Source organism: Protopterus annectens, chromosome 16.part0 (assembly GCF_019279795.1).
Source record: "Protopterus annectens isolate FY-2018-M chromosome 16.part0, PAN1.0, whole genome shotgun sequence".
NCBI lineage: Eukaryota > Metazoa > Chordata > Ceratodontiformes > Protopteridae > Protopterus > Protopterus annectens.
In genome coordinates this window covers 150,359,058-150,383,540 of record NC_056750.1, presented here as the reverse complement: position 1 = coordinate 150,383,540, position 24,483 = coordinate 150,359,058, and the positions used below count along the sequence as shown (strand labels likewise).

The window sequence follows — 24,483 nt, the reverse complement described above, 5'->3', positions numbered from 1 at the left end:
AGCTATTTCCACAACCTCAAAAGGAATACACAACTGTGTGTAGAGCTCATTGTAAATGAAGCTACCTATACTGAGCCAGAAGATGTACAGCAAGCCTACTGGCCAAAAAATTCAGCTCCAACTTTACCCCTCTTTCCCCATCAGCCTTCCCTCATGAAATATCAAGTGTAACTCCTTCTGCTGTCACTGGGGAACAAGTTCTTAATGTTCCCTCTAAGACCAAGAACACTGCATCAGTGGGCCCAGATAATATTCCAGGATGCCTTCTAAATAGTATGAACAATGATCTATCAAGCCCTCTGGAATTGCTATTTAACTGTAGCCTCCAAACAGGCTTCATGAATGGAGAACAGCGACATTCATCCCTATGCACAAAGGTGGGCCATCTACAGACTCTAGAAACCACAGACCCATAAGTCTCACTAGTTTCATAAGCAAAGCCATGGAAAGAATTATCATGGACATGATCAGTATTGACATAGGAAACCTCCAGACACTGGACCCAACCCAATTTGGTTTTATCAAAGGGAGGTCTTGCCTACTCAACCTGGTGGATTTCTTTGAGAAGGTCACCAAAGCAATGGATGGAGGCAAAATGGTTCATACTGTATACCTTGACCTGGCCAAGGCATTTGACACAATTCCCCACTTAGGCATTGTTGACAAATTTAAGAGGTTAGGTACAAACCCTTATGTCACCTAGTAGATAGTCATCTGGCTGACAGACAGGACCCAGAAAGTTAGACTTGGAGAATCTATCTCTACAAAGAGGTCAGTCACATGTGGAGTGCTTCAGGGATTGGTTCTGGGACCACTCCTTTTTGGTATTTACTTCTCCGAAGTCAAACTAATGTCAATGGCCTCTGGCTAACTAAGTTTGCAGATTATAGCAAATTAGGAGTTGTCGTTGAATCACCCACTGACACAAATGTTCTCCAGGAAGGACTGCCACAGGCAAATAACTGGTATCAGAGTCATAGACTAAACCTAAATGCCAAGAAATGTATAATGGTATCCTTTGAGAAATCATTCACCCCTGGTAGCTATCATATTGACAACATACCTCTGAGAGTTAACTCTGTAGTCAGGGACTTGGGGGCAGACATAAACAGTAATCTAGCCTTTGACTGTCAGGTGTCTACAGTAGTGAGGAAATCATTCTATGTTGTGCAACTTATAAACAAAGGTACAGCAGATAGGTCCAAGGAAGTCATTATTCCACTGTTTTCAGCATTCATCAGCCCTATCAAGTACAATGCCCCCTTTGGTATACACCTAACCAGGCATATCCAACAACTGGAAAGTCCATCGAGGGTCCTCACTAAAGGAATACAGGGCAATAAGTAACATGTCTTATGCAGACTGCCTCAAGTCCCTATGCCTGTAATCTGTCTCCTACAGGCTCTTGAGGAGAGATCTATGCCTGGCATACAGGACATTGTCAGACCCCACTCTGATGGGCCTCCTGCACATCTACAAGACAAACAGCACCAGAATTACCTGTTCTAAAGACTTAAACCTTGTCTGTGATACAAATAGGACCTGCTGGAGAGAAAGGTATGTGTCCCAGAGATTACCCTTTCTCTCGAATAGGTTCCCCATTCATGTAAAGCAGAGTTCCTCCCTAACCCAATTCATGTGTAACTTTGTCAGTTGGATGCAAAACAGGAAATTCATCCCTGGATTAGCAACCATGTTTCTAATGGGCACAGGTAGCGTGTAAATGGTTCATCTCCTAGGCCCCTGCTTATAAATGTTTCACCTTCCAAGCCCCTGCTTACACTTATCAAGGATACCAGAACTTGTCAGAGATTTTGGATGCATGGCTAGGCTTAAAAAGGCCCCTGTGGTTTTTAGCCTAGTAAATAGCTATGAATCTATGAGCCTATGTACTGTATATAAGGTAGATTCAGGACTATATGAGAGTAAAGTTTGTATTGCTTTGCATCTGTTAAAGTTCAACATATCTTTTGTATAAGGAAAATATGTGATCAATTTTATTCTGTCTTTTTCTCTTTATTGTGTTGATTACTTGTTATCATAGGCGATCCTAAGAGTGGCACTTTGGAACTCCTACCACCTGCTGTCAGAATATCGATGGCCTCTGATGATGGTGGTGATGATGAAGACAGTCTGGGGATGCACAGGGGCAGTCTGACACTGAGGTTGTGGCTCCAACATCCCCTCCCCATATTTCGGATGTAGCCAACATGCCCACACATACTCATGACATGGAGGCATCTGATATAGGATGAGTTGAGGATGATATAGCTGATCAGGGTAGTGTGCTTAATCCACTTAGAGCAGATCACCTCTCCCTGTAGCCATTGTCATGCATTCTGATGTAAGTGATGCTGTGAACCACGTGGGCAATTCCTTGGACAGGATGACTGACACACTGGATTGGGCAGTGTCTGAGATGAAACATCTTTTGATGGAGGGTGGGCATTCATATGGCCAGAAAGTTGCTACATGTCTGGTGATAGCAGATGATACTGCTTCTTCTGTTATTTCAGTGATTGCAGTGTCCACACTCAGATGAGGTAGGCTACTGGGTCATGGTCCCAGCAGTACTCATGAGGAGAGCTCATCCAGCAGACATTGCTCACATTCAGGTAGCACCCCAACTTCTAGCCAGGACCATGGAAGTAGCAGTGCAACTCCTGGCAGATGTGGTTCTTGTGGCCAGGGGCTAGGACTCTGAGCTGACTACTCTACCATGCATGGCTCACACTTATCCGAGATACCAGGGCATAGTGCTAGCACAGTGCTTGATTGTGTTCATGCAGACACACACATATAGAAAAAAGTTCACTTGCTAATATCACTTTACATAGATGCAAACTATCTAAACAGTACTTATTTCTGACTCTATCAATAACCTCCACCATATCTCCTAATCTTCATTTCACTCTATTGAGAAGTGGCTCTCCAATAATCAACTTATCCTGAACCCCTCTAAAACTAAGCTCTTACTATTCCTACTTAAAACTCTAGCCCACCACAAATCTACCTTCCTCATATCCTGTCTATATGGCACCATCGTAACACCAGACTTGCACACTAATCTCCTAGGTGTCATCATAGACTACCAGCTCAAACTAGACCTCCACATACTTCATTCTATAAAGAAAACACACCAAAAACTGGGCATGCTATACAGAAACAGCAAATTCCTGACCCCCAACTCAAAACTACTGCTAGCCCAATCATATCTCCTCCCCGCCCTCCTCTATGGCTCCCCTCTATTTTCCAATCTACAAAATAACCTGCTGGCAAAACTAGACCAAACCTATAACAAAATTGTTAGACTTGTCACCAGCAGCCCCTATTAATACCATCACTGCTCGACTCTCATAAAACTACATTGGCTCAAATTCCCACATCTTCTGATCAAATGTCAGCTAATCCAAGCTTTCAGAATTCTTAATTCAAACTCTGACTGTCAATCTCTGTCCAACCTGATCTCCTGGTACACCCCTCCCCAATCCCTGTGCAGCTTTGATAAACTCTTACTACAAGTCTATAAACCCAACAAGAACATAGGTAAAATACTTTATAAACACTCCATCTCCCTTACCTGGAACAATCTTCCACTCCATATTAGAAGTCATATCTCCCTTCCTAACTTCAAACATGACCTGATAGTGTGCCTCCATAACAACCCTTTATGTACCTGTTATCATCCTGCTTAACCCCTCCCTCGTCACATACCCACTTCACCACTAAGTCTGATCTATAAGACCTTTTTCCTCTTTCTATAACTTACTTTATCCAACTGCTCTTCTTTCTGTACCCTCCCTCTATTTCACTACATTCCTCCTCTACTACTATCTTCTTCTGCACCATTCCCTCTTCTGACCTACGGTCCCTTGTGCAGTTGCCCCTCTCTACTTTTTACTCCCACTCTACTTTCCCTCATTTCTGAAGCCCCTGCACTTACACATTTCTTCTTCTAGCCACTAATCTAATTATACCTTGTTTCTTTTCATTATATTACCTACAACCTTAACTTTCTTTCTGCTTACCTGCTGGATTTATTATTGTTGTTTCTTCTTTTACAACCTATTACTACACTTTTTGTATATATAGCTATGTACTATTCCATTGAGTACATTATGTTCTTCTTATCCATTGCATCCATAAGATTGTTTTCCTCTTTAATATTGTTAATTTGTCTCTATTCGTATGTATTTGTATGTCTATTTGGGGCTTTTCCCCTCGGGTCTCCACTGAAAAAGGATAAATTCTTACCCAGCTGGACGAACCCGGTTAACAAATGCAAAATAAATAAATAAATAAATAAATCTGTAGTTACTGGCCTTGCACACTGCATACTCTGATGGATATGTATGTTTCTTACTCACACACACTCACTTCTTTGGTGTCAGCCTTACTGTTCAACCCCACCCCAGCCCACCCTGTGCATATGATAATGACTGTCCCCTTCTCCTTCTACATGTCTTTGCATCTTAGGGTTATATATATGTCTGATGCACACAATGGATAGCTAATGCTTACTTATTCACAAGCTTGTATTTATCATTATGCATTGCAGAAGAAAAGCTGATGATTTCTTGCCTCTCCTCATTTGTGAATGATTGAGTCTATAATTGTTGAATCTCACTGTAGTTTTGTTAGTATTGCCATTATAGTATTAAGTACTTCAGTCTTGCTCCTTGGTATAGTTGCGCAAATGAGGGTATAATTGACTATTCTGTGTTTTATAGATGATTGTCAATTGAAATGCTTGATGCACAGTACTGTTTGTAATATGTAAGTGAATCTAGCAAAAATCTGTCAGAGGAGATATTACTGACATAACTGTATGCCTTAGAAATCTGTTCTTCTTAAGGTCATATACATATTTACATATGAGAGTAATCAGTTATATAACTATTTTGTTTTCTTTACAGGTTCTACACTTACCTTATCATTAGTGCAGGTACAAATTTTGTCCCTGTGGGCCATCCTTGTCTGATGCTATCAAAACACAGACATTATATGGTTAAGCAAAGGTTGTACTAAATGAAAAACATCAAATTTCCTATTTCTGTGTGCATGGAATCTTAGGCTTTGAGCTAGGTTTGTGTGTGTGTGTGTGTGTGTGTGTGTGTGTGTGTGTGTGTGTGTGTGTGTGTGTGTGTGTGCGTGTGTGATATCCTTTACCTGTTAGCGAGAGCATACTGTACATGCCTTCATCTGCTAGCACCATCTGCATCTGGTGGTTCTCACTCAGACTCCTCTCATACCTTCTACTGCTGGCCCTACCTGTGGGCCTTGAAATTGAGGTCCAGCACCTTGATGTCTTTGTTGAAGCTGCTTCCTGAGTATTATACTGTGTAACATGGCACAGACTGTAAGTATTTCAGCAGAAGTGCCTGAGTTGTACTGCAATACACCTCCTAATGTGTCTAGACAAAGAAACTTTGATTTCAGCAATGAAAACACATTCTAATATTCCTGGTTTGAGTATGGACCTTATTACATCCTTCCTTATTAGGTTTGGTGGGTTTCTCATGGGTGTCATGAGATTCAGTGCATAACTTACATCCTCTGCAAGATAGCCTTGAGGAATGTCACCCCTAATAAAACTGTGTTCAGCTCACAAGTGTGCCAGATGTGTGCATCATGGAAACTGCCTGGGTTACCTGCACAGACACTGCGGCTAATCCCTTGGGTATTATAAACAATATGACTGTTTACAGAGTGAAAACCTTTTCTGCAGATGTACCTCCTTCCTTGTTCCCAAGGACTTTCATTTCTGTGTGTGCAATCTATGGCCTCCAACACTTCAGGGAAGTGTGCTACCACATAGAATTCCTGCATATTTCTTGCTGTCTCCTGTGGAGTGTGTGGGAAACTGATATACTCCTTTGTATGTAGTAGCATTGCATTTAAAAAAATGATGTAATATTCTATAAGATGATGGCTGTGACACCTCTAATATATCCCCTGTGGATCTCTGGAAGGTACAAATAGCTAGTATATGTAATGCTAAGCATACCTTTGTTTCCACTGGTATGGGTTCTCCATAATTTCACTGGGGCCTGAGGTGGGGGTGGCAGAGGTTGCATATTTCCTCTACTGTTTCCCTGCCAACCCTGTATGTCTAAACAATTTCTGTGTCATGCAGCCCATGATAAGGCAAATGGGATCAAAACACCCTTCTTTTTCTTCTTGCCCAAGGTCTGGCAGCAGCAGCAGTGCACTAAATTAAAACATAATGAGAGCAGCTTTTTTTTCTAAGTGTAATCACGCTGTATTCCAAACAGTTTTAGTTGTTGTTGTCTTTCAGCTTTTCCTGGTTAGGGGTCGCCACAGTGGAACTCCAGTCCTTAAAGATTGGCAGTAGATTTTCACAAATGCCAAGGTGCCAGCTCGACATTCAACCTTCAACGAAGCACGCCCATTTACACATGTCTTTCGAACACCCACCCAACTGCGGGGAGGACATGCAGACTCCACACAGAAGGCACTCCAGCCGAGAATCGAATGGGAGAACCTCTTGCTGTGAGGCAACAATGCTACCACTGCACCACCGCGGAAGGCAAAAGCCTATACTGAGTGTACACAATTGCGTTATAGCTTCCTGAATAGTTCAGTCATGTTGGGTTGGTTAATTATTATGCCTTTGGCGCTATCAAGTTTTCATTAACATATTCTGCTGTTTCTCTGGTGGTGCTACACACTGTGTAGAGCTGCTTAATAAATATCAGTTAGAACACTGTCATGTAGATGTTAATGAATCTGGCTATATGTATATGTTGAGTCTATTTCTGTAAATGTATATGCTGTTTAGATTTAATACTATGTCTCTATTTAAAGTAGCTTTTCATCCTGGGTTTTTGCTGAAAAAGCTGAATAGCCCAGTCTTACTACCTGTCAAATAAATGCTACTAAATAATATAAAAATATGTAAATTAAAACAAATGCTTCAGCATTGCATCACTATAGCAATTTATTTATTTGTGAACTGCAAACTCTAGCCTTTAATGGAGGCACCAAAGAGTTAATTGAGTTTACTCCATATTTATCGAAATGGCAGTGCCCCACTATTCTGTACTTGGCTTGCCTCTCTGCAATGTTTTTGTTAATTATGTAGCATAATTACAATGGTAGCAGACACCTCTCTAGCATGCTGATGACCCATTTTACCAATAAATTAAGAGATCCTCTACTTCTGGTTTACTTTGATGCTCTGCTACGCACTCCATACAGTACCTTATTCATATGTGCTAACCCTAACCCTAGCTGTAACCTTAACGCAACCCAGAATACTAACCATAACCCTAACACCAAACAAGACCCACATACCTTATACCAGTGTTATCACTACCCCTATCCCTAACAAGATAAACACACTTTACACTTGCAATACCCCACCCCTAACACTAAAAACACACACATCTTAGAATAGACTAGTCTTATCCCTAACACTTGTCCTAATCATGATGCTGGCATTATCTCTCTCTCTCTCTCTCTCTCTCTCTCACACACACACACACACACACACACACACACACACACACACACACACACACACACACACACACACACTCTTTGAATACAGAAAAATGGGTAATTCTGAGTTTTTTGTCATTCCAACACACTTACAATTCTAACTTGCAAGATTCTGCATTCAAAAGTCTTACTTTCAGTAAATTAATCATTAGTCTAATGTTATATATGTAATACTATGTGCCACAGAATTCTGTTTGAGTTTAAGGAATACAATACTCTTGTACAATGCTTTGTTTTTCATCAAAAGTCAGCTGAAATAAGTCAAAGGTTGATTTCAGTGCAGTAATGTTGCTCCCAGAAAAAAAATAAATCATTTAGATGATCTAGGGTCACGAAATCTGCAAAAAAAAGTGACAGTTAAAATTTACTGCAGAAAAATACAAGGCAGTGCACAGGCTTAATAGTCCTGGCGTGAATTTCCAGGGAAAAAAAGTAGAACCAATAGTATGAAAGGGAAAGGGAACCATGGGCGTGGTCACATTAGCATAACACCACCAGGAGCATTCAAAGTGAGATGGTCATAACTAAATAACTACAGAATAACAGCATTCTAGGGTGCATCCTCAGATGGAACAACTCCAGGAAAGAAAAGGCATAATGCTCCAACTCTGGCGGACCTGATCAGTGAATATTCTGAGTACTGTATGAGCTCTGGGTGCTGTAAAATGTCAGGGATATGAGGTGGAGCACTGTATGAGCTCTGGGTGCTGTAAAATGTCAGGGATATGAGGTGGAGTACTGTATGAGCTCTGGGTGCTGTAAAATGTCAGGGATATGAGGCTGATGAAGAGAGTAAAAAAGCCTCCAGAAGGGAGCATCGGATAAAAGGGAAAGGATACGACCACAGAAAAGCTAAACTAGAGCTGTAAGGGGCATGATATGGCTGTGCCTCAGGGAGATATAAAAGGGGTGCTCAACAGAAGTCTGAGGAAAAGAGGGATGCACAGGTGGTAATTTGTAAGAACATTCTCCACAGATTTGTGAAAGTAGTTCTTCACAGAAAGAGTAAGAGTAATAGACCTATGGAAATTTACAAAGGCATTCAAAAGTGCATGCGGCAGGTGGAGTACATATGTAAACAATGCACAGTAATAAACATATTTAAAGAGCAGATCAGATAAATTCATTTTCTCCTTGTATCATTAAAATACTGTGAAGTAACGTAAGTTGGCTCTTATAATGTTATATGGTCCCAAGACTTTAGAGACACCAGAATAGCTGTTTTACAGCATGCCCTGCATAGTCCTGTGTACTTTATAACTTATCCCTTATCTGAGTGAATAAAGCCAAACACCATCATATTAAATCCAGAAATAAAAGGCTGGGGGTATAATATTCTGATAATATTCAAGGAGGGTAAAAGTATTTTTTGTTTTCTTTTTTGTTGTTCCTAGATCCCTCGTTCAGTTTGCAGTGAAAGCTGTGCTCTAGGTAACAGAAAAGCTTCTATACAAGGACAGCCTACCTGCTGTTTTGATTGCATCCTGTGTTCTGAAGGTGAAATCACTAATCAGACAGGTAATTTCTTCATTATGCTATTACTGTACATCTACAACAACAGCACAGCATGCTAATTACAACTATTGTACTAGGTTTCTCATTCTAGTTAGGGTATAACAGAAAGATAAACTGTACTATTATCTGTAATAAATTGAAATACAGGTTACAAATCTCTTACATTGAACAACTAATGATAATTTATATAGCAAAGTTAACATAAAAGCTGGAATAAGTAACATTTTATGTATTACATCTTGTAGAATGTGTCCAGGTGTATATCAAATCTACCTTTGGCTATCAGCTAGTACCTTGAAGCTGGCCTACCCATCTTTGCTTACCTTTCTATCTCCCATCTACCCCAATTATACTCAAATGCATTAGCTGAGTCATATTTCACTGGACATTTTAGAGGCTTCTTCTGTATGAGAACCATTTCCATCAAGTAAAACTTCCTTTATGTGGGTAATCTATCTGGCCCTTGGGTGCCATCTTTTCTCTGGCCAGATTCTGCTTCTTTACCTACCTGGTAATCTGCACCTTTCTTCTAAGCCTCCAGTACACTCCCTTTTCTCCAATCGTTGTTTTATTCACACAATTCATGATGAGTTCGATTAGATCAGCTACACTTCTTTTCTTTTTCTTTTCTTAGGAATCATAGGAAATTCAAGGCAACTGAGTTTTGTGGCTATTTAAGCCTCCCCAATTGCATTCTAACACTGTACTTTCTTTCTTGAGGAGGGCTAGGACAGCCAAGCCTGGGATGTGTTTGCATTTGAAGTATTTGGTGAATCTGTGAACACTCTTCTAATTATTAATGTCCTTTTTAAAGGAAGGTAATATATCAACTTGCTTAATTTGCAGAAGGAGCCTTTTCTAGAGGTAGGGGAGGCACTATGCAATGAAACTACCTCTCTACCATGTTTTATTTATCTACTGGTGAATATTTAGGTTCCTGGTCCTGTTATTTGTGAGATTATTTGATTTGTCGAGATAGAAGAGATCCAGGACTGCTGAATCTCTAATGTAGGAAATGCTAGGCAAAGATGTCCCCTCAGGAGTCTACAAGATATAGAATACTGGGACAATGCTTTCAGTCTTTTCTGGTTAGTTAGTTTTTTTAAGCCAGTGATCTTCACAGGAGGGAATCTCTGTGGTATACCTAGTTGCTTGATATTTCTAGTGAGGTACATACTAAAAGGGGTATTGTATTTAATAAATGGCCAAATCAATGCTGAATATAAGGGGACAATGACTTCATTAGATTTGGATGATATTTCTTTGGCATTAGCTGTGCTAAGTGGAAGGACGTTCTGACTACTGTCTTTACATGATAATCAAATGTGAACCAAGAGTCATTTTGAAGTGGAGTATTGTCTATGTGATACTCTGTGTGGAGGGTTTGTCTATCAAATATGTCAGTATTACTCCTTCTATCATATAATTTGACCTGATTGTTAGTACATCAGATAGTAAGAAGTGGAAGTTCTTGCTGAAAAGCTAGTGTGTCAGAGGGGGATTTTACAATGACTCCCAGATTGCATCTTTTGTAAAGCTTCTTTGGCAGAGGTCTTAGTTACACGGACTACAAATCAGAAAGTGAATGGTGAAAAGCGGGTCCCGTAGTGCACCAGTGATCACCTTTACACTCTCCATCATAGGGCTCTATTTGAAGTACACTGAGCTCACTGTTAGCATGACTGATAGTGTCAAATGCCTTGGGCAAGTCAGGGTATGTCACATGGACCCCATGACTGCTATCAACAGTCTGCTTTATTCTTTTGAAGAAGTTGACCAGATTCATTAGACAGGCTGTACCTTTGACGAAGCCAAACAATTGCCAATATGTCTAGCCTGATGAGATTTTTAATGTCATAGTTTATCAGGTCAGTTATAATGTGTGTCACAGCTTTGCTAATTATATCCATTTGGCTGATAGGCCTTTAATTCTGCAGGTCAGTTCTGGAAAACCTCCTTATGGAGTAACACCACCATTGCTGTATGGCAAACCTCAGGGACAAACCCAATAGTTAAATCCATGCTAAATAGTTTGTGGAGTATTCAATATGCAGATGACTCCACACTCATTTGTTCGGCAACCTCTCCATCTGAACTGCATTCTCTTACTCAGAATGTTTTCAGCACTGTAGAAACATGGTTTACCAAACGTTGCCTCTTAATGCTAAAAAACTAAACTCCTTCTCTTTACACCCACTACTAGGTCCCCCCCTTAGATTTCTCAATCTATTCAAATAATGGCACTGTTATTCTCACAGACTCTACCACTAAACTTTTAGGAATTATCATTGACAATAATCTCTCATTTGATTACCATATAAACAACACCATTAAAATAGTCAACAGAAAAATAGTTTCCTTATATAGAATAAAACCTTTTTTAACCTCAACAGCTAGAGCCAAGATCGCTCACGTCCATCTAATTTCAACCCTTCTGTATATTTCACCTATATTTACCAACCTTAAAAAAACTAACCTTAACAAATTAGCAACTTCCTATAATAACATTGCCAGATTCGCTACTGGCAATCCCTTTAGAACTCACCACTGCTCTAATCTCTGGCAACTCGACTGGCTTGAATTCCAAAACCATCTGAAAATCCCCCAACTCACAATTGCCCACAAGATATTTCACCAATCCAATAATACCCCTATACTCTCAAAACTCCTAGTCCCATACAATAATCTGAACTCCCTACGTTCTTCTAACAAACTCCTTGATAGCTTAACAAAGTCTAATAATGCAGCTGATTACTCTCTGTTTACCAACACAGCAGGAAAAAAAATGGAACCTGCTACACAATGAACTAACTCTAATAACATCCTTGCCACTTTTCAAACTAGAACTTAAAAAACACCTCCAAAAGCACTGGCTTTGCCCTTGTAGTAACCCTGACTAGCCAACCTCATCACCCCTGTTTCTTCCTCTTCTAACCTAACTTCCTCTCTTCTAAACACTTAGTCTTGTAAATAAGACTGTCACTAGTTAAACTCTAACCTATTGCTTAAATCCTTGTACCTTATGTGAAGTATTGCTTCCTTAATCTGTAAATAAGATGGTCACTAGCTAAACTCTAACCTATTGTTTAAATCCTTGTACCTGATGTGAAGTATTGTACATAACTCTCCTGTACTACAACTGTTTTTAGCTTCCTTAAGTAATATTCTGTTTATTGCTACTCTATATCTAGAATGGAAAAAACATCTGTTTTATTGTTTATTAAACCTTTACTTACCTTGTAACAATATTTTTATACTTTGTATATCTGTGTGGAGCTTTTCTCCCAGGGCCTCTACTGAAAATGGAAACATGCCCAGCTAGACTAGCCCAGTCAACAAATGTAAAATAAATACAAAAATAAAATACTAGGGCTTGTTTAGTACTGTTTAATAAGCAGTCAGGTATATTATCAGGTACCATGAAAGAAGTACGTTTTGGTCTTGGAAAAACCTTTAATGCATGTTCTTTAGTGATGATGTGGAAGGACTGAGACATTCAGGAATAAGTGGGCTTTAGAAAGTCATTTCTAGTGTAAAAGTCATAGGTTCATAGGTAGGTACTAGGCTATTGGCCCTAAGGCCTATATAAGCCTAGCCAAACAGTACCCTGGCTTTTGCCACCCAAGAAAATTATTTTCCTGTGTCCCTGTCGAGCAGAGCCACAGAAGTGATCCCCAGGGTGAATTTCCTATCTCCCATCCGATCATCAAGATTTTTCTTGAAGAGTGCTAATGAGCTTTGTTTGATATAGATAGGTAGTTTGATCCAGAGTATGGGAAGTCTCTGGGACAGGAATTTATCCCTCCAGCATGTTCTGTTTATTGTGGTGACAAGGTTTAGGTCCCTAGAGCATGTAGCTTGGAGGGACTGGGATTTCTTTAAGTGTAACATGTCCAACAGCTCTGGGTTTGACATAGCTTTGCATGTTAGGCAGAGATCGGATGGAGTAAAGCTGGAGTTTTTTGAGACTGTCTTTATAGGGCATCTGTCTGAGGCCGGTAATCCTCTTTGTGAGGTATTTCTGCAGCCTTTCCAGTTGTAGATGTCTTGTGAGGTACATACCAAAAGGAACATTGTACTCTATAATGGGTCTTATGAGTGATGAGTAGAGGGGAACAATGACCTCTTTTTTTCCTGGATGAGAAACCTTTTGTAATGAGGTGTGCCACATAGAAGTATTTCCTGACTACTATGGTGATGTGATTATCAAAGGAGAGACTACTGTCCACCTGTGTCCCAAGGTCTCTTATCACATTTTCAGTGTTAAGTAGACTACCGCCTATGTGATAGTTCATGGGTACAGAGTTTTTACCAAAAGGGATGACAATGCACTTTTTGGCACTGAGCTTGAGGCTCTGGCTTTGACACCAAACATCTGCCTCAGCAAGGCCCTTTTGTAGGATGTCCACATCATTAGGAGTTTAGATTATGGCTCCTAGTTTACAGTCATCTGCAAACTTTGTTAGCCAAAGACCTTTTGTGTTAGCCTGTTCTTCAGAAAAGTAGATACCAAACAGGGGAAGACCCAGGGATGAACCCTGTGGTACTCCACTTTTTACTGGTCTGAAGTTGGATTTAGAATCTGCTAATTTCACAGTGTGGGTTCTGTCAGTGAGCCAGTTGGCAACCCATCTTCTGACATAGGGATTTATACCTAGTTTAGTGAGTTTATCTATAATTCCAGAATGGGGAATGGTGTTGAAAGCCTTGGCGAGATCTAGATAGGCTGTGTGAACCACCTTACCCTCATCTACGACTTTGGTGACCACTTCAAAAAAGTCTATTGGGTTTAGGAGACAGGATCTGCCTTTTACAAACACAAACTGGGTAGGATTCAGAGTTTGGAGATTTACCAGTGTCATTGTTTATAAGTTCCATCATGATATGTTCCATAGCCTTGCAGACCAGGCTCATCAGGCTAATGGGGCAGTAGTTCCCAGGGTCCGTGGTGGCTCCCCCTTTGTGGAGTGGAATTACCATTGCTGTGCACCATTCAGTGGGCACAAAGCCTGAGGTGAGGCTATGACTGAACAAGGTACTTGGGTGGGGTGCCAGTTCATTCTGTAGTTCATGTAGAATGCATCCTGGGATGTTGCCAGGTCCCATGGATGCTGTGTTCTTGGCTTTGGAGAGTGTATGTTTTTACCTGTGCAGTCATGATTACAGGAACTTTGCATTCTTCCGGTATAGAGATGGGCCCTTTAGGGGGTGAGAGAGGGGAAAAATTAGCACTGAACCTATCTGCCAGGATGTTGGCAATATCAGTTAGTTCTGTATATTTAGTGCCATTGTGCTGCAACTCAGAGCAGATCTGAGGGTTGCCATTGAGATTCTTGACATAGCTATAGAATGCTTTGTTCTTGTCTTTAGAATCAGTGGTGATTTTGTTTTTGTAACTAGCTTTGGAGCATTTTATGAGGGATCTCAGCTTCTTGCTGAGGCTGACCAGGGAGTTCCTCCTATCATGGGATTTTACTCTTTTTTGCAACTGTTTCTTTCTTCTGTTGTAGAGTTTGTTTATGTCAGGGTACCACCAGATTGGCATCCTTTTTTTGGAGGATAGCATCTTGGTTCTGTTAGGGATTGCATGATCCATGCACTAGTGTAAGTTGTTATGAAGTGCATTTGTATAGGATTCAGCAGTCGTACCTCTATTGTCCATCAGCATGGGTGTCGTGAAATTTGCCACTTCTGTCTTAAGAAGTGTGAAGTTGGCTTTGGAGAAATTTTTTACAGTGGTTTCCCTAATGGGGGGTGGGATGTGGATGTCTAGGATGATTAGCTTGTGGTTGGATCTGACCAATGAGGAATTGATCTCTGGTGTGGAACACCAGTTGCTCATGTTGGTAATGACCAGGTCTAGGATATTGCTGCCCCTGGTGGGGATGTGGATAAGTTGATCCAAGGCATTGGAATTTATGAATTCCAGAAAACGTTGAGCACAAGAGTTGGTATATGAGTAGTTTTCCCAGTTAATGGTGGGGTAGTTGAAATCACCCATCATTAGGGTGTTAGGTTGTACCTTAATATTTTCCAGTGTATCAAGAAATGAGGAATGGGAATCCTGGGACATGGTGGGGGATTTGTAGCAAGCTACAATTTGGATTGCAGTCTTGCCCAGAGTTAGTTGCACTTGGATAATCTCAGATGCATTATGCTGAGCAACTAGCCTGGAGGTGTGAATATCCTTAATGAATATGGACACACCACCGCCTTTAGTGTTTCAGTCCAGGTTAGGTGGCGTGAAAGGTGTGGTATGAATTATATCCTAGTAATGCAGGGATGCTCTCTGGAGACTTGAACCAGGTCTCTGTCACTGCACAGATGTCGATGTTCTCCATTTTAAGGAGTGCCTGGAGTGAGTGCGTTTTGAGGTTTAGACTTCTAGCATTGAGTAGCATTACCCTCAGATTTTGCTTGCTTGTACCTGTTACGGTGGTGAATTTGTCATTTGAACCTTGCCTAAAAAGGGCACTATAGGGGTGGCAAGAGCCTTAGCCCATATCTAGAATCCCAAGGGTGACAGGTGCAGGCCATCTCTGGCAAAGCATCGTGGTTTGTAGAAAATGTCATCCCAGACAGACAGATACTGGATCCCCTTAGAATGACACAAGAAGCTTAGCCAATTGTTAAAGTCAATAATTTTGTCCTTGTACTGTGGCATCATTCTGGTTGATGGCAGGATGCTACTCAGGGCTAGGATCATACATGCCTGGGCTACAAGACTGAACAGCTCCTTCATGTCTCTTTTCCTTTAGTCTAGGGAGGTATGACTCAGGTCTTTCATACCAACATGGATAATGACAGAGTCATATTTGCACTTGTTGTGGAGTTACCTGAGTGGGTGCATTATGTGGCGGATTCTGGCATCCGACAGGCAGCTGACAGCTTTCTCCTTGTTTAGCCTGGTGAGGGGAACATCAGTGTGCCTGACTATAGAGTCACCTATGACTAGAGTGTTGGGTACATTGTTATCCCTTATGGACTGTGGTTGAATGGCACAATGAGTTTGTGGGCTATGTGTCATTTGGGTTGTGTTGGGGGGGGTGGAGGTTGCTTGCATTTCTGCTTTGGAGGTCCCCGTTGCTTGGGTAGATTTTTATGGAGAGCCTCCTGGAATGTAGGTGTGTATTTTGTGTTTCTATATGTGAGTTTTGATGGTGTAGGTTTTGAGGGACTATGTGATGAGTGTGGTGTGGTGCAAGTGTTTACCTTCTCCACTTGACTGTCTAGTCCAGTCTTGGGTGAAGAGAGCTTTGCTTCCAGTTTGGCTATATAAGTGCATCTCTCACAGGTTGTAGTGTTGGGTGGTAGGAGGAGAGGGTTGTCTGTGTACATGATGCAATTGCTGCATTGCCCCAAGATGCCCAGATTCATCAGGTAGACAGGAGAAAACACCGGGAGCTGGCCCTAAGACATGCCTGCATAGGTGCTTATTTAGTAAGTATTAAAAACTGTTTTCCTCTAGACAAGTGAAGAAAGTTGAGTGCTGTAGTAATTTATAGCTTATTTAGTGCTTACAATGAGTTCTGAAGAAGTGCTGAGCTCAAAGAAACAGATTTGAGTGCTGAAACTAAAAATATGGCTATTTCTAAGAAACGAAATTAAGCTAGAAGGCTTCTCTTTGACACAGAAAGGCTTGGGGGCTCAGAAGCTTACAAACAGTCCTGGATACAGCAAATCTGTATCTGGACTAGACTTACAGGAAAGGCAGGAAACAAGCTTAGAATTATTATTATTATTTTTTTTTTTGTAAAGTGGAAAGGAGGAGCAGAAACTAAGTGGGTTGTCCTTCTCAATTTGAAATTGTTTACTGGTATGTTAGCAATGTCTACTGACTTAGCACAGATGGTGTCATTATGAATATGTTCAGAGAAATATTGGTCCATTATGTCTTAGTTTGCTAACATAGCTAAAGAATGACTTGTTCCTTAACATCAGATGCTGTTCCAAGTTCTTGAGCTGTTTTAGTAGACATAAATGTATGTTTTACATTTTAGTCAAGTTTCTGATATTTTTAATATCAGGATCTTTTGATCTGCCCTATAATTTAAGGATTTTTTATTTCTTTTATTACAGAGTTTATTTCTTTTATTATAGAGTTTCTTTGCATTTGTGGACTACCAAATTGAGTTGAATTTTTAAATTTCTCATTATATTTAGATTTATTTAAGACTGCAAGTTTCATACATTTGTCTAAGTTGGCTTATAAGTCTTTTGTGATGCTACCTGCTGTGGCAACATCTTGGTTGGTGCTGCTGTATAAGTGGATTTTGAAACCTTGGTATAGAATTTGATGAGATTAGTACATTTGAAATCCTTGAATTCTGAGATATTTGCTATAGTGTGTTTAGAGATTTTGAAGGTAAATGTTACTACTTTATGATATGGCATAACTGGAAGAGATGCCAAAAATAATAGTACTAAAAAGCTCTATTCATAAGGACCAGTTAAAGAAAATATATGTCTTCTATTGGGATTGCTGACAATCTGGTGTGGGAAGAGTTTGTTTATTAAATTTAAGGACCTTTTGGCACATCCTACATTGGCAGTGTAGGTTCTCCAGTTTTTGAGGGATAGTTAAAGTTTCCCTAAATAATGGAATTCTAGTTGGTGGGGAGTTCGAGTACATTTAGGAACCTTTTGCGATTTTCAGTGAACTTACTGGGTGTCCTGTAACAGTCTATAAAATAATAGTTCGGCCTGTTTGGAATGATTTGGAGCTCAATGAGTGCAGCTTGTGGGTCTCCGGGAATCTATGTGGAGGTTATGTGGCCCCTAACAAATATGAAAATGTCACCACAGTTACCACTGTGTCTGAAGGGATTTACTTTTTGTATCCTCGAAATACTGAAATATCGAAATTCAGTATTTCGAAGCTATCAAGTCGAATTTCAGAAACAGAGAAAACTCGGAAGTGCGAAATTCAAAATCTTGCACACAGGAGATTTTGAATTTCACACCACTACTGCACACACACACACCATCCTCCCCACATACAAACACAAGCTTTCTACTACATAAAAGCAGGGAGGCAAGACCCCTGCACCCCCCCCATGGTGGGGGCTGCCCCCCCCCCCCACACCACCCCTACTTAAATATTCTAACTCCAAGGTCACACTACACACAAACACACACAACAGCACCACACAAGCTACATTCTGCTCGCACACACACATCACAGCAGCAAAACACACTAACACACACCACAGCCCCTACCCAAAACCCTTAACACATTCACACTTACCTGAATTCGTAACCACAGCGGGACCTCAGAAGCATGAATTTCAAAACCTCCGGTATTCAAGGTTTTGAATTTCATGCTTCTCAACATTTGCTCTTTTCAGGATTCCACTTTATAGACTCGAAATACTGAATTTCGACATTTCAGTAATTCGAGCTTTTAAAGTGAATCTGTCTGAAGACTTGGTACGTACAACCCGAGTCACTGAGGGAATGATTTCTACATATTTAAAGAAAATGTCAGTAATTACACAGATATGGATGCAAATGCAAGAAAGCCTCAAGGCTGGGCATTTTTTTTTCCCTGAGACGTCTAGCAACGAACAGAACCAGCTTAATGTGATTCTATTTTGGAGCTGATATGTTACTTACATTGAAATATCCTTTAGCTGGGTTCTGCCTAAAAAAAGTGGAACTTAACTGCATACCTCAGACCATGTATTCTCATTTCTCAGTCTCAAACTGTGGGAGTCCCACCCTCCTGTAATTTAAGACAACTCATCATACCCCAGGTTGTTTGTACAGATAAAATCTCATTTACTTAATCAAGCTGAATGTATCTGCAATCCAACAAGCCACATAACCTGAATCAACGCCTGTCTGTCCATAACGTGAACCAATGCCCTTCTCTCCTCTAACTCCTCTATGCCTTTTTATTGTTTCAGTTCTCAGACTGTGGGCTTCTATAAACTAATGTTGTACAGTTTGCTCTAACTTTCTAATTGTGAAGTAAGCTTACGTACATATCGTATATTGATGCCTGATCATTTTTTACCGCTCTCACATTACTTGTTTGTGTAGTTAGCACAATCTCTGCATTTTATTCATTGTGACTTCATTGTTATTGTCTTCTTGTATTCTCTGTATGAGTGGCTACTTTATTGACCATGGGCTGAGACCAAAAGTGGTCAATGCTCTACCCATGCAAACAAATTCAAATAAATAAATAAATGGGGGCAGCAAAGTCTTTAGCCAGATCTGCAAGAGTTTACTCTACTGTATACCTGAAATAAATCAACTATCCCTTTGCCTTACCCCTTCCAGTTTCCTTACCCCTTTGGCCTTACATGCTCAGATATGCACCGGCTGTCTTTTCCCAGACTCTGTCTTTGTTACTATGGTAGCTTTCCCATGAACCGGCTTCAGTTTCTCATATGGTTTCTCCTCTGTTATTTCATCCCTCACCTGTTTCTTCAACAACTAGGGTATTCCGTTCATAATAATTATAGTAAATCCAAGGCTATTTGACCAGAGCCATTCATGCCTTGCTAAGTACCGCCCTCAGGCTCCATCTCTCCTGTCAAGGAGGACAAGATGTGCATGTTACTGAGTGTAGTTTAGAACACACAACTGATTGTCCAAGCAGGAAATCACATCACCTGACATGCAAGGAGAGTAATTAACGGTGTCAGGGGTGGCATTGGTGATGAACTTCTCCCCTCCATTTAATTTTAATTAATGGTGAAGAATGAGGTCTCTTCTTCTGGTTGCACTATCTGACTTATTAAGAAAAAGGACACCACAAATAACAGGATGCCTAATGGCAAGGCACAGGCCTATCCTCAAAGGCCTAAATGATTGGACTATGGGGACAGGGAATTTTGCTTCTCATATTAGCTAAAAATGTTGTAGATTGAGATCCTTTTCATTTGAAACCTCTGCATTTTTTTCTATTTTTAGAGAAATACATTCCAAAGGGTGTCTTGTATTCTATAAGGAGTCAGACCAGGGCAAAGTGAAGGGGAGAAGTAACTTCCTTAATTATTAGTTCTGATATTTAGAAGAATTTTCAATCTGTGATTGCTATGTAGTGATCAAACGAGAGAGAGAGAGAGCTATCAACCCAGGTACCCAATTTTCTGATCACTGACTCACTAGATAGTGAGGCACTATTGATGCAACAGGTTGGACACATTTGTTGTTTTCTGAAGTAGATAATACTGCATTTCGTAGAATTTAGCTTGAGCTCTTTTTGATACATCAGTAGCTGATTCATGTAAATTCATGTTGAAGGGTATTAGTATCACTGGTTGATGTAGCAACTGCACTAAGCTCAAAATAATCAGTGAACTTAGTCAACCAGAAATCTTTGTCATCAGTAATAAGAACAGAGAAATAAATTCCAAAAAGGAGGTGGCCCAATACAGAACCCTGTGGGACACTACTTGTCATTTTTTCCTAACTGAGGAGGTACTACTGACCCTGAAAATGGGTTCTATCCATGAGCCAGTTTGTAATTAATCTTTCCACATAGGAATCACTGTTGAAGGCCATAAGTTTATTTATAATCTCATCATGTGGTATTGTATCAAACACCTTTACAAGATTCAGGTATGTAGCATGAATAGTGTGACCACTGTCAACAGCTTGTGTGATATTTTCAAAGAAGCTTACATGACCTGTCCTTAACAAATCCAAATTGCTGTTAGTCAAGCCTGATCAAATTGTTAATGTCATAATTTATGAAGTTGTGATGATGTGTTCCATTGCTTAATGGACAAGGCTTGTAATGATAAAGGATCTGTACTTACCTGGGTCAATGGTAGGATGACCCTTAAGGAAAAGGTATCCCCACTGCAGTATGCCATGATTTGGAGATGGTCAGTAGTAAGGCTTAGGATGAATAACAAGGACAGGACCGGTGAAGGCACGTTTGACACTGTTTATTAGACAGACAAGTATACAGTTGGGACTCATGGGAGAGGTGATCTTTTGGGTCTATATTAAAAGACCGAAGAGGTGTTTTAGCGAAAACCTCTTGGTCGACACATAATGAGCGAATGCACTAAAGCGCGAATGCTCAAAACAGCAATTTCTTTCCTGGGAAAGAAATTGCTTGGCCATCCCTGTGTGTTATCCCCTTTCCTCACTGTAGTGCGATCTCTGAGTTGGCATATTTAGTTAGGGGGTGTGGGGGGCAAAGCCCCCCATGTTGTCATGTTTAAAGTGTGTGCACATGTGTGTGTGTGTGTGTGTGTGTGTGTGTGTGTGTGTGTGTGTGTGTGTGTGTGTGTGTGTGTGCTAGCGGTTTCTTTCCCAGGGAAAGAAACCACTGTTTTGAGCATTCGCGCTTTAGTGCATTCACTCATTATGTGTCGACCAAGAGGTGTTCGCTGAAACACCTCTTCGGTCTTTTAATATAGACCCAATCTTTTTTGGTCTTGGAGAGTGCTTTAAAGAATTGATCATTTGAAATGGTGGGGAGGAAGTGACGTACTGATATTTAGAGAAATTATGATAGTTTAAATGGAGAAACTGGCAGCAAAACTGTCTGCTAGTATGTTGCAATGTCTTTTAGATTAGAATGAGAGGTGCTATTATAGATAAGTTCAGAGAAGTGATGTAAGTCGTTCCTTAGTTTTTTAAACTAGCTAAAGAAGGATTTATAACTCATTCAACCTTATAGTTCTTCTGTCCAGATCTTTTTTCGGCCAAGTTTCTCTAAATAAGTAAATTACCAGCTAATAGTAGGTACTATTACAAAGGGTAAGGAGTTATTAACAGATTCACACTAAGATTGTTACTCTATGAAGTCATGCAGTAGAGAAATTAATCACCGTTTGCCACCTATTTTACATATTTTAATATCTATGTTCATATTTTCACAACTGCAAGACCTACATGCTATTGATCGATAGGGTGTGAAATACGATGGTTGGAGACAGGAAAATTCATTATCAATGTCCATTTATATCACACTATACTGGAGATATTTCAAGCCATTTGCTAGTAATTAAGCAATATTTCCATATGTACTTGATGATGCAAAAACAAGTGACAATGAATTATTTCATGGCATCAGGTGAAACCTTAGATGCTGTTGAATAAAATTGTCTTGGACATTTACACTATAAGTTGCACATCTTGAGAAATATTTTGTATTATTTATATTGCTAGTTATACAATTAAGCACTTTTCAAATTTCAGTAAATATCTCGATAAACATGCTCTCCGGGAAGAATTTATTGCTGCCTTCTGAAAGCTTATGACTGGTTAACAAAAGCATTCTAAAAATAGTCTAGATTGTACTATTTCCAATATATGACAATCTGTAAAGTTTAGCAAAAAAGTATGTCTGTATTTGTGTACATACAATATTTAGGGAAAGACTATGGATGCACTGACCATTTTCACTGTAAAAAAAATGTTTCCTGACAATAACATTATTTGCACACTTTTAATAACTTTTATTGTTCACAAAATATTTGCATTTGTTTATCTTATGTTTTTAAGCTAATTTTTCAGAAAATACTCTGCATTGCAAGGATATGTGTATAGCGTACTAGAAGTGTGATATTCCATATCACATAGGTGTGAATAAGAGACTTTTCTAAAGCTTCAGAAGCTAACCTAAGTTCATGGGATGCTTTGATGTATTTATAACTGCCTTCATTTTCTCAATGAGGTTTTTATATTCCTTTCACATTGAGGGCTATATTTCTGTACCTTTCATATACATATTTCTGCAGTACCATACCTTCTATAATGAGATGAAGTTTGTCCCAGAAACAGAGTACATCCATTTACCATATACCCTAGTAATCATCCTGCCCACCACTTTGTGCCCTTTTCCATTTTGTCAACACGACATTAACTGTGTTATTCTCTTTCGGAACTACACTGCCTGCATGTATACCAGTACATCTAAGAATACCACTATGGATCTGAAACAGCTATATTTGCTGGATAATTCTATTGCTTGTTCTCATTCCTGCTCCTCCTCCACAGTCCTGTACATCAAGCCATCTGTACTGTCCCGTATTATAAGATCATAGGCATGACCTCTGCCCTTTTATGGTCCTTGGCCACTAATTCATGCGTCCTCCCTACTGTTGGCCCTGGTATTCTTTCTGTGGCAACATTCTCTTATTTTATTCTCTCTGCTATATGACTCTAGGTAATAACCTTGGTGACCGATTCTCTGATCATTGTTATACTGTTCTGCACTCATCCTTCTGTTTTCTGCCTCTGCTGTCTTTAAACTGTTTGTGACTGTCCCTAACAGTGTACTTAGAATAATCCACATTGTTCCTGTTTCCTAGGCACTCCTAAAAACCAGCTATAATTCCTCTCGTCTTCCAGTTCTATAACTCACTTTCTCGCTCGCTAGAATACTCCTGATGTTTTTTCTTTCTCTTTCCATACATTCTGTTCTAAGAATCCACTTTTAAACTTCGAATTTAAATGTACTTTCCATCTACTTCATCTTCACCGTTGCTATCTTGTATTCCTTCTTTCAAGTCTCACCTTCTAATGGGATTTTGCTACCAGCCGTTATGTTTATCTCGATTAATTTTCATTATCTGACATCTCCTACATCTGCCTCTTGTATACATACCCTTCTATTTCCATCTACCGTTGAGTTTCTCCCTCAAAACTACATCTCCTGCTCATAAGGACACCAGAACAGGTTACAGACTTAATGTCCCTTACAAAGGAAACCAAATTAATTAAACTGGAAATTCATTACGTGTTAGGAGTGTAAATAGCCATTATTTTGAAACGTGTGGTAAAGGCTTACCCTTTCAAATTTCATTGATACTAGGCACTCACAGTGAGGTTGCTTTACCAAAACAAAATGTAAAGATGAACAGCAGAAAAAGGGCTCTAAAGATATACTTCATGTGTAACTACAAATAAGTATGACAGAACAGTAGGATAGAAAAGATCATTTTCTTCAAAACAATTTGCTCATTTCTTTTATAAATTTAAAACATTTCAGTAGATATATTTCCATGAAATAGGGAAGTCAACTGACAAGTGTAAAATTGGAATAGTAGCTACCTTTAGTATTTTTAGACAGGTCAGTTTGTTAAAAATATTTCTCTTTCTTACCACTATAAGATACAAGTTCTGATAGGGATGTAAATTCAGCTATCGATTAATGAATGAACACATTTTTGAAAAACAGAAGAACATTAGCATGCTGATGAAAATCAAGTATTCTCCCAACAACACCACATGAACACACACACACACACACACACACACACACACACACACACACACACACACACACACACACACACACACACACACACACACACACACACACACTCCAAGTTAGATGAGTATGCTTCTTAAGAGACACTATTAAATGAATAATATAATGGCATCATAGGTTCATAGGATGATACTAGGCTATTTGCCTGGAGGCCCTTATAAGCCTAGCCAAGAATTTTGCTCATGATCCCATAAAGT

General features: G+C 39.8%; 1 protein-coding gene across 1 annotated transcript in view; it reads left to right on the top strand.

The window, feature by feature from the left end:
* The window catches only part of LOC122790536 (vomeronasal type-2 receptor 1-like), a 309,096-nt gene that overhangs the window by 179,752 nt on the left and 104,861 nt on the right, over positions 1-24,483 (top strand). Inside the window, exon 3 of the mRNA XM_044058085.1 lies at positions 8,919-9,042. Coding sequence (XP_043914020.1) covers positions 8,919-9,042 — 124 coding nt within the window. The remainder of the gene's footprint in view (positions 1-8,918; positions 9,043-24,483) is intronic.